The 17,675-nt window shown below is 57.9% G+C and overlaps 1 protein-coding gene and 1 long non-coding RNA gene across 4 annotated transcripts in view; one reads left to right on the plus strand and one right to left on the minus strand.

The window, feature by feature from the left end:
• Positions 1–15,127, plus strand: part of TMPRSS6 (transmembrane protease, serine 6) — a 41,093-nt gene extending 25,966 nt beyond the window's left edge. For both annotated transcript variants that reach the window (XM_005663807.3, XM_021091527.1), the window contains 8 exons: positions 5,793–5,938; positions 6,311–6,409; positions 7,375–7,488; positions 8,818–8,934; positions 9,279–9,447; positions 11,190–11,461; positions 13,682–13,818; positions 14,322–15,127. In XM_005663807.3, coding sequence (XP_005663864.2) covers positions 5,793–5,938; positions 6,311–6,409; positions 7,375–7,488; positions 8,818–8,934; positions 9,279–9,447; positions 11,190–11,461; positions 13,682–13,818; positions 14,322–14,480 — 1,213 coding nt within the window. In that variant the 3' untranslated portion in view covers positions 14,481–15,127. The remainder of the gene's footprint in view (positions 1–5,792; positions 5,939–6,310; positions 6,410–7,374; positions 7,489–8,817; positions 8,935–9,278; positions 9,448–11,189; positions 11,462–13,681; positions 13,819–14,321) is intronic.
• Positions 3,428–5,154, minus strand: LOC102159397. 2 transcript variants are annotated; one of them, XR_002343907.1, is made up of 3 exons: positions 4,411–5,154; positions 3,963–4,047; positions 3,428–3,691 (listed from the first exon to the last, which is right to left on the minus strand). It is a non-coding gene; the product is annotated as an uncharacterized LOC102159397 (long non-coding RNA). The 2 variants fall into 2 exon arrangements; XR_001308671.2 differs by having other exon boundaries at positions 3,963–5,154.

Here is a 17,675-nt window from a genome sequence, read left to right on the forward strand (position 1 = left end):
CGGCATCCTGCTGAAGGGCCTCCGTTCTGAGAGCAGCCCGGGGAGTCCCACCTCTGTCTTCTCAGACCTTTGTTCAGGGTCCAGGGCTCCCAGGTGGAGCCCCCTGTCCCCCTGTCCGTCTGCCCCCAGGCTCCTGCCCGTGTCTGCGTATGGAAGGAAAGGCAGAAGTGTGCCTGCAGGTTGTAAGCACGGGACAAACCGTTTCCTCTCGTTATGATCTTTTTTTGATAATGATCATCCTATGTAGTTGCTGGGAAATTCTTTGAATGAGCATTTGTTGGAAAATCTGCCTGTGTGGGCGGCAGAGACATGAGCGGCCTGGGGAAGAGTTGGAGATTTCCAGGCACAGGGTCTGCAGGGAGGGGAGGGCACGGTCCTTCGGCCCGGCATGGCCATCGGTGAGAAGCCACAGAGGGCGGGTGGGGCAGAGGGGGTCTCAGCCTCAGGGCCAGCATGGTGATGAGGAGAGGCTGGCCTGGGCCCCCTCCTCTGGCAGGTGTCTTGGGCGCACCACCTCGCTCCTCTGAGCCCTTCTGCCATCCCCCCACTTCCCCGTTTTCTACCCCCTTTCTCTGTGGCTGAGGCCTCATGCCCTTTGAGTGGCCTGGAAGTGGGGGAGGGACCTGACCTCGTGAAATCCGGCCACCAGCTGCTCCATTTCGCAGAACCCACTCCAGCTGGGTGTCAGTGCGGCACTGGCTTCCCCCTTTCCGGGAACCTACGTCCTGCCAGCTTCCTCCCCTGTGATGTCACTTTTTTTGTGATCAGCCCAACCAGTTCCACTTTGCCCATGGGGACAGGCAGAGCCATTGGCTCCTTAGGCCTAGCTGGAGCCCCTCAGGCCTGGCCTGGCTCTGGGGAGGCCCTCCTGCTCTCCTGAGCCCCTGGACGGTCACAGGGGCTCCCTGAGGAACTGCCGGGTGCTGGCCACGTGGCAGGAGGGGCTCCAGCTGCTGTCCGCAATGAGCTCACAGCCTGACGATATCAGCAGCTGGTTTTCAGAGAAATCATTTCTCACGTATATCCTAAAACCTGGTCCCACCAGGGAGCTGGCACCCTCTCTTACGACCTGAAAATGGATGCTTGCTGAGGTTGAGTCAGATGCCCAAGGGCACACAGCTAGTTCATGTGGCAAATCCCAGGCTCAGCCTCAGCTCTGCAGCTTCAGGTCCACCGCTCTGGCCACCAAGTCAGACACTGCCGACCTCCTTTTGCAGTGCTTGCCTTCTCTGATCCTCCACCCCATTTAGCCTGTCCTTTGGGAAAGGAATGTGTATGTCTATCCGTTGATTGATCCATCCACCCCTCTTCCACTGATCCATCCATCCAACCATCCATCCATCCAGCAACCCTTCTTTCTTTCCTTCCTTCCTTCCATTTATGCATCCAATCCATCTGTCCATCCACCAACCCACCCTTTCTTCTATCCATCTATCCATAAAAACGCCCACACCGCCCATCCTTCCTTCTTTCTTTTTCTTTTCTTTCTCTCTCTCTCTCTTTTTTTTTTTTTTTTTTAATAGCTGCACCTGCAGCGTATGGAAGTTCCCAGGCTAGGGGTCAAATCAGAGCTGCAGCTGCCAGCCTACACTATAGGCACAACAGCGCCAGATCCAAGCCACATCTGCCACCTATGCTGCAGCTCATGGCAACGCCAGATCCTTAACCCACTGAGTGAGCCCAGGGATCGAACCTGCATCCCCATGGATACTAGTTGGTCCTTAACCAGCTGAGCCACAATGGGAACTCCCATCCTTCCTTCCATCCATCCATCCACCCACCATCCAATCTTTCTTGAACTCCTCCCTGTGTAGAGTTGCTGATATAGAGGGTTGACCAGGTCACTGCTTACTGTCCAGGTGAAACAAGAAGGAAAATTCCCCAAATCCAGAGAAGTGAGAAGGCGCAAGGCAGGGCCCAGTGCAAAAACGTGCCTTCAGACTCCCAGCACTGTGTAGCTGAGATGAGAGGTGGGCTCCATAGCCTTCTGACTTCTGGTGCTCTTGGGAGAAGGTCTGTAGGGGAGCGGACAACATTTGGTGGGTGGGGAGGGATGGGAGAGCCAGAAGATGCACACCTTCTCCCAGAAGGCACTGCAGCAGGAACCAGAAAGGAAGATGTGCAAAGGGGCCAGGCCAGCACGTAGTTCCATGAAGCAGGTTGCGTGGGGGAGAGGGAGGGAGGGGCCTGCTTAGCTGGACCACATGTGCCTTGCCTAATTCAGGTAGCTTTTGATTACTTCCAGCCAGTGTTTCTGGGGCTTATTTTTCAGATGCAAAAATCTAGATTATTAGATGAAATTAGCTGGCAACTACATTGGAAAAAAAAAAACAACAACAAAACTTTTTAACACCACGTAGACTAAACAGGTCATCTTTAGGTTGAGCGATTCAGCGTAAGTCGCCAGATTATAGCCTCTGCCTTGAATTCTTTTCTGGCTCCTGTTAATGAAAGGCTTTGCCCCGGGAATTCTGCCATCTCCAATTCTGCCCCAGGCCTCCAGAGTGAGAACTAGATGCCACCCAGACTGGGTAGGCTCTTGAGTACCAGGCTGAACCACAGATGGCTTCTGGAATTCTCTCTTGGATGCCAGTAGAAAGATGTCCCTTTGGCAGGTGCTGGTGCCTTAGAGCCCCCGGCCAAGGCTGGCGTGACCATGCAGGCTTCAAATTCTTATCAACATTCCAATGCCCTCCAACCCAGCTGTGGCCCCTCCCTGTCTCTCCACACTCTCTCCATGACCGTGTGGGGACAGTGCCCCAGGCCCCCGAACCTTAAATATCTTCAGGGATGTACCTGTCCCGTATTTCCCCCTGCCCAGTATTCCCAGCCCCCAGATGCCCTGTCCACTCGTCAGGGCACTTCTCTGGGGACAGTAATCCTTAATGACATTTGTTTAAATACTTTAAAAACAAACAAATGACAAAACCCCTTTGTTTGCCTAGGTTGTTTCATTTGTTTTGTTTTAGGGCCATACCTGCGGCACATGGAAGTTCCCAGGCTAGGTGTCCAATTGGAGCTTCACCAGCTGGCCTGTGCCACAATCACAGCAACGTGAGATCCAAGCCACATCTGCAACCTAAATCACAGCTCACGGAAATGCCAGACCCTTAACCCACTTGAGCGAGGCCAGGGATCCAGCCTGCATCCTCATGGATACTAGTTGGGTTCTTAACCTGCCGAGTGGCAGCTCAACTCCTGCTTAGTTTTAAAAGGATAAAGGCCAGACTTGCTCAGGGACGCCCCCTGGTGGCACCTTATCCCTCTCTGGTCCCCCAGGCCTGTGGGAGTCTAGGTCGTTTTCAAAAACTTCCATCTCAGAAACTCTCTATACTCTTTAAAATTACTGAGCACCCCAAAGACTTTTTAACCTGTATGAAAACCATATTTATAATCTATGTTTACAGTATTAGAAATTAAAACTAAGAACAGTTAAAAACATTTATCAATTCATTTAAAATAATAAGGATATTTTTTATGAAAAATTAAATATATTTCCCAAAGCTAAAAACATTTGGTGAGGAAAAATAACATCGTTTTGCATTGTTGCAACTTTCTTTAATAACTGGATGAATAGACCCCAACTGAATCTCCCCACATCTGTTTCCGCATTCAGTGGGTTACCATATCAGACATCACGTAGTCTCTGGAAAATTCCACTCTATCCTTGTGGGAGAAGGAGGGTGAAAACCTGAGAATTATTATAAAAATAATTTTTAATTTAATTATAGTTGATTTACCACGTTGTGTCAATTTCTGCTATACATAAAAATAATTTTTACTTTGGACCCCCAGGGGCCCCCAGAATTATTTATTGGTAGGAGGGCAAGAAAACGGCCACTGCAGCCAGACAGTATGGGGAGGCTGTAGGTTAGGCCAGGTCTGGGGGAGGGGCCCATGGGGAACCTAACCGCTCAGCCTCTGGAGCTCAGGTGGCCTCGAGGGTCAGGGAGCCTACCTACCCAAAGAGCAGGTTCAGGGCAGCCTCCTGGCTCCTGCGGACGCTGGATTCGGGTGCAGCCCAGCACGTCCCTTCCAGAGCCTCATCTGAAAAATGAGATGAGAACAATGCCTCCTCACAGGGTGGCGTTGCTGAGATGCCCTGCAACGAGGCCTCGGGATTTTAATGAGGGAGGCGCCGGACCAGAAGGTCCAGCTGTGCCCCGCCCCCCAACACCTTGGGGTGTTAAAACCACCCCCAAGCTCTTCCTCGGTGGTTCATTGATTAACTCATTGATTAATTAGGTGAACTATTAAGGGCTTGCCATGTTCTAGAAGTTCTGAGGAAGTCTCTGCCCCCCACCTTGTCCCTAGGAGTTAGGGGACCAGTCCATGGGATGCTGTATCGACCGTGGGAGGCTCCCATCATGCTTTGGGGCACTCCCACCTGCTCTTTTGACGTCCTCCTACCTTCTCAGCGGGGGGCATTTTCACCTCTCTCGTGGCAGATCTTTCCGCCTGTGTTCTGGCTGCATGTCCCTCATCCATGAAGGCATTTCTGTTTGCTCTGCGCAAACACTCCCTTCTCTGTGGGGCCATTCCCATGAGCTGATGGGGGCCGCCCCTTCGGGTCTGTGAGGATGTCCCGCTGGGGGAAGGCAGGGAAATCGAGGCTGCTCTCGGAGGAGGGTTCCGCCTCTCCGGGGGCGTGGCTGCGCCTGCTCCGTGAACACACACCCACTTGCTCTGCCAGGCGACGTGGAACCAGACATGACGGGGGGATTGAGCCCCAGGGTCTCCCACCCTGGAGATGGGAGGATGGCTAGGATGGCTACCTGCTCTCTGGGGGTATTCTGTCTGTCTGTCGAGGTCTCCCACCGGGTCTGTAGGATCAAGAGCATCATCGGTGGGGTTGGGGGTCCGGCTGGGATGAACGTGTGCTCCTGAGGCTGGGGGATGGGCCCACCCGAGTGTGGCCACGCTCGGAGAAGATGATGCCCATTAGCACTGCACTCGTGCCTCCCTCATGGCCAGAGAGTCACAAGGAAGCCACCAGGGCTGTGGAGGCTTACTCATTGGGCGGGACAGGCTTGACTGGAGACCGAGGCTGCCTTCTCATTCCACGCAGAGCACCAGGGCAGCGTCCCTTCTTGTCAAGGACTTTTTTTTTTTTTTTTTGGCTTTTTAGGGCTGCAACCATGTCATATGGAAGTTCCTGTGCTAGGGGTTGAATCGGAGCTGCAGCTGCCGGCCTGCACCACAGCAACACAGGGTCCGAGCCAAGTCTGCCACCTGCACCACAGCTCATAGCAATGCCAGACCCTCAACCCACTGAGTGAGGCCAGGAATGACCCATCCTCATGGGTACTGGTCAGGCCCATTACTGCTGCACCACAGCAGGAACTCTCTGTCAAGGACTTTTGTATCTACTGAGGCATTGGAGCCTTTTGTCAGATGTCAGGTCAACAGAGACGGTAATTTCCCTTATTTTATAAGGGAGGGAAGTGAGGTTCAGAGAAGGACCCTGACCTGCTAGAATCTCACAGCTCCTAGGTGAATGGGACTGGAATCCAGATGTGAAATTTTATCTTGCAGGCAATGGGGAGCCACTTGAGGGCTTTTGAGCAGGGGAGTGACATAGCCAAGCTGCTTGTTAGATGATGCTGGGGGTGAGCCGTCACCCCTGGGGAGAAATCAAGACAGAGGAGGTGGGGGTGGGGTCAGGGTGTGGCTCCCCCTTACTCTCTGGCCGCCTTGTCCTTGCTCTGTCTGCGCCTGGGCACCCAGGCTGTCCTCTCCCTTGGACCAGCCCGTGTGGCCCTGAGTCTGAGTCTATCACTGGTCACCCCTAGGCTGTGTGGCCTGCGCACCCTGCAGCCCTATGCCGAGAGGATCCCCGTGGTGGCCACCGCCGGCATCACCATCAACTTCACTTCCCAGATCTCCCTCACGGGGCCCGGCGTGCAGGTGCACTACAGCTTGTACAACCAGTCGGATCGTGAGTGTGGGCAGGCTGGGGGGCGGGGCGGGCACCCCCAAACCCCCTGCAGCTTCTCCCTGCCTCTCGCCTGTCCCAGAAAGCACTGAGAAGCTGGCAAGAGGAGTGTGTGAGTGTGCCTGTGCGGATGTGTGCACAAACGTATGCAGCTTTGTGTGTGCCCACGTGTGCACAGCAGTCATGCGTGTCCACGAGGTATGTACATACTCATACATACCAGCCTGTATGCTGCGTGCCTGTACCCAGACATGTATGTCCACGTGGCCCATGTACACAGGCATGCGCGTGGGTACACACATGAGCACACAGATGCGACGCGTTTGCACGTGTTTCAGTGGTGACGTGTGTCCTAATGGCGCCCTCCCTGTCCAGCCTGCCCCGGAGAGTTCCTCTGCTCTGTGAATGGACTCTGTGTGCCTGCCTGCGACGGGGTCAAGGACTGCCCCAACGGCCTGGACGAGAGAAACTGCGGTGAGCAGCCCCCCACTCCCATCTCTCTCCCCACATCCGTCTGCACTGCGCTGAGCCCACCCCTTCGAGAGCGGCACCACCATGGACAGCTCCCACCAGCCGCATCCAGGGAGCAGGGCGCTCTCCGTGGGCAAGATGGAAACACAGAGTGGGCAAGGGGCCTCTCCAGGGCCACCCCGTGGAGCAGTGGCAGGGACAAGCTGGGACCCAGGTGTCCTGACTCCCTGCTCAGGGCTTCTGGCCACCAGGCCATCACGCCCAGTCTTCTGTCCATCCAGCCGTCCAAGAAGGAACAGAGCACATGAGGGAGAGTCGGACCACGAAGGAGAAGGCTCTGAAGCTGGGATGGGCAGGCCCAGGGTGCCAAGGAGAGAACCTTCCATCTCTCTCCTTTGAGTGGCATCCCTACCCTCCACTCTAGGGTTTCAGGCTGGAGCTGCCAACTCCTCCTGAGGTTGTGCCCAGCCCTGGCAGAAGGGGCTCAGGGTCCTGATGGCCCCCCAGCCAGGACCCTCTTGGATGTTTACCTCTTCCTCTGAATCCTGGTTTCTGGCCCCCAGAGTCACCACCAGGGAAGCCTGTTCTTGTCTCATCTCCCCAGCTCACCCCATCCCAGCAAAGTTTTACGTATGTGGGGAGAGAAGCAGGAGGGAAGGGAGATGTGCCTGCCTCTGGGCTGATCGTGCCTTCATGCTGGGGGAGGTGCCTCATATTTGAAACCAGAACATCTGGCTTCAAGTTCTGGCTCAACCAGGTGACCTTGGACAAGTCATTTCCTTTCTGTTGCCACCCATGAAATGGGGCATCTCACGGGGTGGCTGTGACACTCAGGTGTAAAGGAGCTGAGAAAGAGATGTGTGAGCGTGACGAAATGAGACCCAATACGCATTCTCCAGGCAGCACAAAGTCCCAGCCGGCTGCCTCTGGCTTCCTCCCACCTGTCCCCTCTCTGTGTCCTCACGCAGTTTGCAGAGCCACATTCCAGTGCCAAGAGGACAGCACGTGTATCTCACTGTCCAGGGTCTGTGACCGGCAGCCCGACTGTCTCAATGGGAGTGATGAAGAGCAGTGCCAGGAAGGTAGGGCAGGGTATGGCCGGTATCTAGAGGGAGAATAAAGAATGGGCTCAGCCAGAGAGCCCAGCCCTTCTGCATGCTTCTCCTGCAAAGGTTTCTGCCCTCTGGTCCAAATACTTACCAACCCATCTATAAGTATGCTGTATGTCCATCTGTCTGTTCATCCATCCATCCATCCATCCATCCATCCATCCATCCATCCATCCATCCACCCACCTGCCCATCTATCCATCTTCTGGTCTCTCCAACCACCTTGTCTGACCATTGATTCATACCTCCACTCACCCATTCACCCATTGTCGAACCACCTCTCTCTCTACCCACTAAACCACCAATCGATCCATTTACTGATTTACCCAACTCCCTGTCCATACATGTCCTTTGTTCCATCCTTCCTCCATGCATCCATGAATGCAGATGTACATGCATCCATTCCAGTGATCTTTGCGCACTGGCCCTTACATCCACTCATTCATCCACCCTCATAGCTGCTTGTCAGTCTTCCCACCAGACCATTAAGCCACCCATCTGTTGGTCTGCCCAATCTCCTGTCTGAGCCTCCAAGGTTTAGCCATCCATCCATCCATCCATCCATCTGACCAACCAACCTTCACTTGCATGCTACCCAGGGATGCGCGAAACAGACTAAGGAAATGGAATCAAAGATACCAGAGATGTGGTCTCAGCCTTCTGGGGATTATTTGATAGTAAAAAAAAATGATGGGTGACTCTCTCTGGCCCAAAGGCTTTTGAACATCACGTCCAGGAGCATAGGGAGACTGGAGGGCGAGGAGGAGATCAGGCTGGGAAAGCTTCCTAGAGGAGGTGGGCTTTGAACTAGACCTTGAGGAGACATAGAAGTTAAATAGAGGAGGAAAGGAGACGAGGCGAAGGCTGGGTGGTGGAGCAGAGAGCTCTTCACGGTGAGGAGCAGGTGGGGGGCCAGGTGGGTGCCAGGCTAAGCGGGGAGCCCTAGTCTGATGGGAGAGGCATAGCCCTGCTCTGGGAGGCTGGTCTGAAAGTGGAGGCACAGGACTGCCTTCAGGTACCACACCTGGGGGGGCATGACCCGGCGGTGAGGAGCCCCAGCCTGAGAGGGAAGCATCGCTCTCAACCGACCAGGCTGAGGGGGTGAGGGGTGGGGAGGGGACGTGGCTTGCCTCTAGGGGACCCTACAGGAGCCTCAGGACACCCATTAGTGTGGTCAAGAGACCCCTCCCCAGTCACCTCCCGGCCTCTTCCAGGCTCTGTCTTCCCCGGGCTTGGTTTTGGAGGCTCCCTCGGGCTCAGGGACCCACCCTCTGCGCCCTGCCCCCACCCCCTCTATCGCAGGGGTGCCTTGCGGGACCTTCACCTTCCAGTGTGAGGACCGCAGCTGCGTGAAGAAGCCCAACCCGCAGTGCGACGGGCACCCCGACTGCAGGGATGGCTCCGACGAGCAGCACTGCGGTGAGCCCAACACCTGGGGGCTTCGATGGGAGGGGCAGGACCCCCCCCTCCTCTGCTGGGCCCTCGAGTGTGGGAGGGAAGGAGGGCCCCCCACCGAGGAGCAGGGGAGCTGGAGGAAGAGCTGGCCTCTGTCCCTCTGTCTCTTCCGACCCCGCCTCTGCCCCCTCGTGGGTCCCGGCCACCTCCCTCCCTCCCGCCTTCATTCTCCTCCTCCAGCTCCCTTCTCCTCTTTCTGCTGCTCTTCTCCACGCCCCCCCCTTCGCAGTGTCGCTGTGTCCTTTGCTCACTGGTTCTCTCCCACCCCTCCCCCTCTGTCCATCCCTGCTCCCCACCACCACCCCCAGACTGTGGCCTCCAGGGCCCCTCGGGCCGCATCGTGGGCGGGGCCGTGTCCTCCGAGGGTGAGTGGCCGTGGCAGGCCAGCCTCCAGGTTCGGGGCCGACACATCTGTGGGGGGGCCCTCATCGCTGACCGCTGGGTGATCACAGCTGCCCACTGCTTCCAGGAGGACAGGTGAGGGGGACAGGGACACAGGCCATGAGAGGTGGGGCAGGGAAGGCCGTGGCAGGAGAGTACAGTGTGTCTGAGATCTAAGCAGACAGAGGGAAGGGTGGGGTGGCGGAGAAGCCCCTCAGACTGGCCGCCACTTGGGTTCAGTCGGGGCTCCACCATAAACATACTCCGTGGCCCTGGAGATATTGCTCAACCTCTCTGTGCTCCACTTTTGGTACCCTGCTTTCCGCTGGGCCTGTGATTCATTCGTGTGCTCATTCATTCATTCAGCAGTATTCGTTGTGCTCTTAGTACGTGCCAGGGGCTGCATTAGACCCTGGGGTACAGCAGAGAACAGAACTGTGTGACCCCGCTCCTCCAGGCATGCCTGCCTGTGATCTGGGAGGAGGTGCAGAGAAGCCCACAAGAAGGGACATCTCACCCTGTCCCGTAGACATCGTCCCCATCTGTGTGGTGGCCTGGTAGTGCCTCCTCTCCACCTGCAGTCCCATGTCCTGGACCCCAGGCCCGCCCCCAGCACACACGGCCCCGGCCTCTCTCCTCCCCACCTCCTCCTGTAACCTGGGTCTGCGCAGTCGGAGCCAAAGGCCTGGAGCCCCCAGGGCACCCCCTCCTCTTCCCCTCCTGCTCCAAGCCACAGAGCAGGTCCTCTAAGTGCTCCGGACACATCTTCAGCCACTGCCTGTCCACGCGGCCAGTGCCACCCGGGGTCACCCTGGGGGGCCGGAGCCCGGGCACCTGGGTGCTTCTTCCAGGTGTGGTCTGGCCACCTGGCTTCCTTCACCCCATCCCTGGCTCCCTACTGCCCACGAGGTAGAGAAAGACCCAGACACCAACCTGGCCTCCGGGGGTCTGCTCATCCCAGTCTCTGCTGAGTCCTCCACACTCAGCTTCCACCCCCTGTTCCTTAGGACCAGGTCTTGGGGTGGCTGGGGGTCCCAGCTGCTCTATAAAGTGCATGGAACAGAAGGAGAGGGGTACTGATTGGGCCCCGGCACTGTGCCAATTTTTTTTTTTTTTTTTTGTCTTTGTGCTTTTTCTAGGGCTGTTCCCAGGCTAGGGGTCTAATCAGAGCTGTAGCCGCTGGCCTACACCACAGCCACAGCAACACGGGGATCTGAGCCACACCTGTGACCTACACCACAGTTCACAGCAATGCCAGATCACCAACCCACCGAGCAAGGCCGGGGATCAAACCCGCAACCTCATGGTTCCTAGTTAGATTCATTAACCATTGAGCCACGACGGGAACTCCTGTGCTAGTTTCTTATTAAAGTCCCCGGAGTTCCCATTGTGGTTTGGTGGGTTATGAACCCTACTAGTATCCATGAGGATGTGGGTTCCATCCCTGGCCTTGTTCAGTGGGGTAAGGACTCCATGTCGCTGTGGCTGTGGTGTAGGCTGCAGCTCCAATTTGACCCCTGGCCTGGGAACTTCCATATGCTGTGAGTGCGGCCCTGAAAAGAAAAAAAAGAAATCCCCTAGGAACATATGAGTGGAAGATGCTGCCCCATTTCACAGGTGGGGTGGCTGAGGCCCAGAGAGGTGCACACTTATCTAGGGAGGGATGGAGCTGGGGCTGGAACCCAGGCAGGTGGCTCCAGGGTACCACCAGCTGCCGGCCTTCCAGGGCAGGACAGGGATGGGCGTGGGGGGCGATGTCCCAGGTGGGGAGGCTGGCTGTCCTAGGGATGGGGCTGGGATGGGGGAGGTGGCCGCTGAAGGAGTCCCCCCCACCCCAGCATGGCCTCGCCGGCGCTGTGGACGGTGTACCTGGGCAAGGTGTGGCAGAGCTCGCGCTGGCCAGGCGAGGTGTCCTTCAAGGTGAGCCGCCTGCTCCTGCACCCGTACCACGAGGAGGACAGTCACGACTACGACGTGGCCCTGCTGCAGCTGGACCACCCCGTGGTGCGCTCGGCCGCCGTGCACCCCGTCTGCCTGCCTGCACGCTCCCACTTCTTCGAGCCGGGCCTGCACTGCTGGATTACAGGCTGGGGCGCCCTGCGTGAGGGCGGTGAGCCGGACTGCGGGCAGGGGAGATAGGATGGGCCGCCCTTAGGCAGCTTCTGAGCCTGGAGCAGAACAGGCAAGGGGTCTGGGGGCTCCAAAGCTTGCTCGTCCTGGGATTCAATTGGGCTGGATTTCCCAGAACACGTTTTATTATGGGGGCTGTGGGTCCCTACCCACCCCCAACCCCCCACCCATCCCTTCCTTCCAGAAGGGCATTTAAGGAGTTCCTGTTGTGGCTCAGCGGTAACTAACCTGACTAGCATCCGTGAGGACGTGGGTTTGATCCCTGGCCTCTCTCAGTGGGTTAAGGATCTGGCTTGGCCGTGAGCGGTGAGTTGCAGTGTAGGTCGCAGACACGGCTCGGATCTGGCATTGCTGTGTCTGTGGTGTAAGCTGGCAGCTGCAGCTCTGATTGGACCCCTAGCCTGGGAACCTCCATATGCTGCAGGTGCAGCCCTAAAAGAGACATAAAAGAAAAACAAAACCCCCAAACCCAGAAGGGCATTTAGGAGAAGTAAGGTCATGGAAGGCTGTGTTGGGGGTGTGTGTGGAGTGATGGGGCAGGCCAGGGATCCCATGGCTCAGGGCCAGCTCCAGCCCTCTGCTCCTTGGACAGCGGGACGGTGGAGGGGTATGTGTCTGTGTTGGGGGGAGGCTGAAGCTCTTATTAACATTTTCCACATCGAGGTTAGATTTTAAGGGAACATGATGTCATTTAATCCATCCAATAACCCTCCTTATTGGTCATCATGGGCCCCATTTTAAGGATGCGAAAACAGAGGCTCAGAGACATTTAGCGGTGGCTCAGAGTCACACAGCCAGAGAAGGCTGGAGCAGAGACTAGAACCCAGGACTGTCTGAGCTCAGAGCCCCAGCTGTTTGTACTCCTGCCTCTCAGAAACACGGCTCTCTCCCCTTCCCTCCTAAACTGACTGGAGCTGGCCACCCCCGGAGGCCACTTCTTACTTCTGTACATATAGCCACGCCCTGCTCCCTTCGTGGTGGGGGCTCGACAAAGGTGAACCATGACTTACAGTCTGGAGGCAGGCAGGATTGAAGAAGAATTTAAAGATGGAGAAACTGAGGCTCAGGTGAAAAGTGACTTGTCCAAGAGGATAATGGAGAACCCTGGTAAGGCAAGGATCGGTTCCCTCCCTCATTCATTCTTTCACACAGTTTTTGTTTTTTTGGGTTTTTTTTAGGGCCGCTCCCACGGCATTTGGAAGTTTCCAGGCTAAGGGTGGAATCAGAGCTGCAGCTGCCAGCTTTCGCCACAGCCACAGTCACAACCACGCCAGATCTGAGACGCGTCTGCAACCTACACCACAGCTCACGGCAACACGGGATCCTTAACCCACTGAGGGAGACAGGAACTCCTCAACGACACATTTATGAGCACCTGCTCTCTGCCAGGCATCACGTTGGACAAAGGGGATATTGAGATGAACAGGGAACCCTCTTGGGAAAGACAGTGCTAAGAGCTGACACGGCTGGGGAGGGCCGTGGGCAGAGGCAGCAGGGGGTGAGCTGAGCTGAGGCTTGGAGGATCGGTCAGCAGTGTCCCCTCAAAGGGGAAAGGCATTTCCGGTAAGAGCAGAGGTGTCAACCCAGGGAGCCCTAGGATCACCTAGCACCAGAGGGGACGCGGGGGCAGGTGGGTCTGGGTGAAGATGGGCCGGAAGGGCAGGCAGGGCCTCGGAGTCCACCGTGAGGATCTTGAGCCAGTTCTCCTGACCTGCACTGAAGCCTCAGGTCTTCGAGAAAAGCACCGCTGTCCGGGCCCCTCCCTGGCCATACAGACCAGCTCTCCGGTGGGACTGGGCGCCGTGTATATGGAAGCTCCCTGGGGATGCTAACACGCAGCCCTCGCGAGAAGTGCTGCCTGGACAGTGGGGGGATGCTGACAAGCTTTAGGGGAGAGGGGAGGGGTAAGATGTACGTTCTGGAAAAATCCCCCAGGGCTGTCACAGAGCAGAGAGGAGGCTGCCCAATGGCCTCCAGGAGGAAGAGGGAGGGAGAAGCTGGAGGAGGTCACTAGCCCAGATAAACTCTGGGTGGGGGCTCTGCCCCTAGGAGCCCCTCGGAGAAGGAGCCAGAACGGGGTGATGGCAGGCAGAAGACGAGTGGGGGAGGGTGGGCAGAGCAGGAGGATGAAGGGGACACCTGAGGTGCACAAGGACTAGCGAAGGCTCTTCTCACCTCTGTCCTCCGCCCCGCCGGGCAGGCCCCACCAGCAACGGTCTGCAGAAGGTGGACGTGCAGCTGATCCCGCAGGACCTGTGCAGCGAGGCCTACCGCTACCAGGTCACCCCCCGTATGCTGTGTGCCGGCTACCGCCGGGGCAAGAAGGATGCCTGCCAGGTGACTCCCAGGGGGCGGGAGGGATGGGAGAGACAGGGCGCTGCTCATGTCACCCAGGGCCTGGCCCTCCGCTCACAGCAGCCCGCAGCAAGGTGGGGTTGGCTGGCCTCATTTTATGGATGAGGAAACTGAGCCTCGGGAGGTTGAGAGGTTTGCCCCAGGTGGCAGGCCCCAGATCAGAAGAGACCCGAGGTAGACAGGCCTGAGGCTTGGTCTGAGCTCTGCTCCTTGCCCGCCGCAAGGCACTTAGCCCAAGTGACCCAGCAGAAAGACTGGAAAGAGCCAGCAGAAGGGAGGCAGAGCCGGGCAGGGCGTGGGGCCACACGGCCACGATGCCCCGCTGGAGGCCACCCTGGGCTGGATTGGGCTCCCTCCATGTGTCAGAGGCTTCCAAAGAGGATGTGACTTTCTCGCTGTCACTCAGAACATCCTCAGCAGTGGGGACTGTTGCCTGGAAGGGGGTGCCTTTACCTTGTCATGACCCGTCTCTCCTCCTCTTCCAGGGCGACTCGGGTGGCCCGCTGGTGTGCAAGGAGCCCAGTGGCCGCTGGTTCCTGGCAGGGCTGGTCAGCTGGGGTCTGGGCTGCGGCCGGCCCAACTACTTTGGTGTCTACACCCGCATCACGGGAGTGATTGGTTGGATCCAGCAGGTGCTGACCTGAGGCACTGCCCCCTGCAGAGCAGGGACCCACCTCTTGGACTCAGAGCAGGGGAAGCCAGTATTCTGTGGGTGGCAGGGCCCTGAGGGGACAGGAGATGGCATCTTTCCTGTCCCTGGGCCTGCTCCAGGTCATCTGCCCCAGAGGGGCACAAGGAGGGAAAAGGGCTATCAGCTGGTGGTCTGGCCTCCCCCGAGGGCCTGGGATGGTCACCAGGCCTGGCTGGGGGCGTTCCCATCCAGCCTGTTCCCTCCCGATTCGCTCTTCTCCTTCCCCTACCGCTGACTTTGGGGGGCAGAGTGAAACAGCAATCACGTGGCTGCCAGGTCCTGGCAGGAAGGTCTGAGCCCCGCCCCGGCCCCCACGAGGAGGATGCTGGGAGGGCATCCCTTCCAGAGGCCCGCTTCCAGCCTGTGAGGCCCTTGGCCCCACCTGAGGGGTGAAAGGAAGGTGCCCCTGTAGGAAAGGCCCTCTGAGCCCTGGAGACAGCCAAGTGGACCAGCCACCACTGCAGGCCAAAAGGTGGGGAGCCCTAGTCCGTGGTCCCCCCCCCCCGCCGCCGCCCCCCCCACTCCCCGGGCCTTCGCTGCCCATTCTCACCTGGAGGTGAACTCAGCTGCCCTGTGGAATAAAGCCATCTGTCCAAGGTCCTGCTCTGGGGATTAAATGGGGCCCCAGGTGCCAACCTCAGGCCCTTGACTGAACAGACCCTGCTATCTGCTCAGCCCCCTGGCCAAGTGTCCAGAAGGCCAAGGTGGGGCAGTGGGGGTAGGAGTGCCCTCCAGGCAGTCCCAGGAAGGCAACGGTTTGGTGACCCTCAGGTCAGAGTGAGGGCTGGGACAAGTGACGGGCTCCGTCTGGAACCTGCAAGAAAACTGAGGGGCAGAAACCATCAGGATCAACCCAGGGGGCAGCAGGGCAGCTGGGGCCCTGCTTCCTCTCTGGCTCGGCACCCCCTCTGCATTCAGAGTCATTTATTCAGCAAGCATCTCACAGGCACCTACCATGTGCCAAGTACTCTGCTGGGGTCACAGAGCTGCACAGAACTTGGCTCCCCACCTCAGGAGGGCTGGGGACGATGATCCAGTGTGAAGGGGCTTTGGGGTCGCCTGTAACTCAGGGAGTGGTGGCCGGGGGGGGGGGGGAGAGCATTCCAGGCTGGGGAACAGCATGTGCAAAGGGAGAGTCCCAAAAGTCACTTGTCTGTTAGGGAGAGTAAAATGTTTTTAGTCAGAATAGAGGTCGGGGGGGGGGGGAGAAGATGCTGAAAAGGAATTCATGGGAGGGGGGAACTGAGATTAGATGGCAAAGAACTTAGAGTTGAGGAGTTCCCGTTGTGGCTCAGTGGTCACAAACCCAACTATTATCCATGAGGACTTGGGTTTGATCTCTGGCCTCCCTCAGTGGGTTAAGCAGCCGGTATTGATACGGCTCGGATCCTGTGTTGCTGTGGCTGTGGTGTAGGCCGGCAACTGTAGCTCCACTTTGACCCCTAGGCTGGGAACCTCCATATGCCACGGGTGTGACTCTAAAAATAAATCCATAAAATAAGAGAGCGAGAGCTTGGAGTTGAGCTAAGGCCTTGCCCCTGGGTGCTCTGGGGAGCCATGGAAGGCTCTAGAGCGAGGAAGTGACACGTGACTGGATTCACATTTTAGAACCACGACTGGCACCAGCGTGGAGGAAGCGGGAGGCAGGGAGGCCGGGGAGGAGGCCACGGCAGACCTCCAGGGAGAAGGGGATGGGTTGAGGAGGGCGCTGGGGACAGACACAGGGTTAAAGGACCCTCGTTGTCCCTCAGGTGCCTCAGGGGATGGGGTGAGGGGAGGCGGTCACCCAGGACTACGCCCACCTGGGCGGGTGGAGGACCCACTGCCTAATGGGGGGTGCAGGGACACACCCCTGGAGGGAAAGGCTCTGGGAAGGCGTCGTGAATTTGGGGCGCGCCTGGGAGGGAGATGTCGAGGAGGCGGGTGGAGCTTGAGAGAGGTTTGGAGGGACTTTCTAGCCACCATCCAGGGAAGACGGAGGAGGCGGGGGGAGACACAGAGGAGGCAGAAGGGGCCCGGGTAGGAGGCGGAGGGGTGTGGCCAGAGGCTGGAGGGGGGCTGAGGGGGCGGGGTCTCAGCCGCCAGGGTGTGGCCTGCGTGGGCGTGGTCAGGGAGGGCGCAGGGCGGGGCCCTGGCGGAGGCGAGGAAGGGTCCGGTCGGGTGTGGATAAGTCCTCCCAGGAGCCTAGCTGGGAGAAGGAAGTGGGGAGCCTAGGAGGGCACCTCGTCTGCGAGGGTTTTCAAAGACAGGGAGTGGCCACGGCATCCATGTGTGGAGAGCCCTTCGCCTGCTGGGTCCCGCCTGTGGAGACGGAGCTGATGGAGCAGCCGCGGTGGATGGACACCTTTGGGGTGGGAGAGGGCTCCCAGGAAGCCTCTCAGAGATCTCAGAGGGGTACTCTGCTAAAATGCAAATTCATGGCCTTATCCCAGTCTTAATTAGTCGGAATGAGAGGAGGGGGGGTAATTTGTTCTTTTCACAAGCCTCCTGCCGACTCTCTGGCAAGCAAAGCCAGATATGAAAAGTGGGGTCAACTTCAGAGAGCTGAGTGGCCCAAGGGGAAGTGGTAAGGTCTCCCCAGAGTGCTGAGTGGGCTGGGGAGGGCCTCTGCCTAGGTGGCTGCTGCTGCTGGGCTAGGATGCTGGGAGGCAGGGTGGGGGGAGCAAGGCAGACACTCAGTAGGACCAGAGAGATGAAGGCCAGGAGGGTCAGGGGGCCAGATGGACTCAGAGAAGATGGAGTGGGTTGTATTTCCCAGGACTTGGGACAGAGGGTGGAGGTGGCCTGAGGTATCACAGCAGGAAGCAGAAGGGATGTCCTGGGGGGCTGGGATGGAGCAGAGGGGATGTCCTGGTGTCCCAGGACGGAGCAGAGGGGGCAGGGAGAAGCCAGGAAGCAGAGGGACCCCTGAATGGTGAGGTGGCGCTGCGAAGGGGACGTCAGGGAGCCAGGCTTGGGAGGACCTGGTTTCCCGATTCCCAGAAGCCTGACTTCCCACCCACTCAGCACTCCAGCTAATCTAGGTCTGCCTGGTGGCGGGGAGAGACATGTGTGACTCCAGGGGACAGGGCCTTAGAAGTCACCTGGTCCAACCCCTCTCTTTACTGATGAGGAAACTGAGGCCCAGAGAGGGGCAGGCACTTTCCAA

Source organism: Sus scrofa, chromosome 5, assembly GCF_000003025.6.
Source record: "Sus scrofa isolate TJ Tabasco breed Duroc chromosome 5, Sscrofa11.1, whole genome shotgun sequence".
In the NCBI taxonomy this organism is placed as follows: domain Eukaryota; kingdom Metazoa; phylum Chordata; class Mammalia; order Artiodactyla; family Suidae; genus Sus; species Sus scrofa.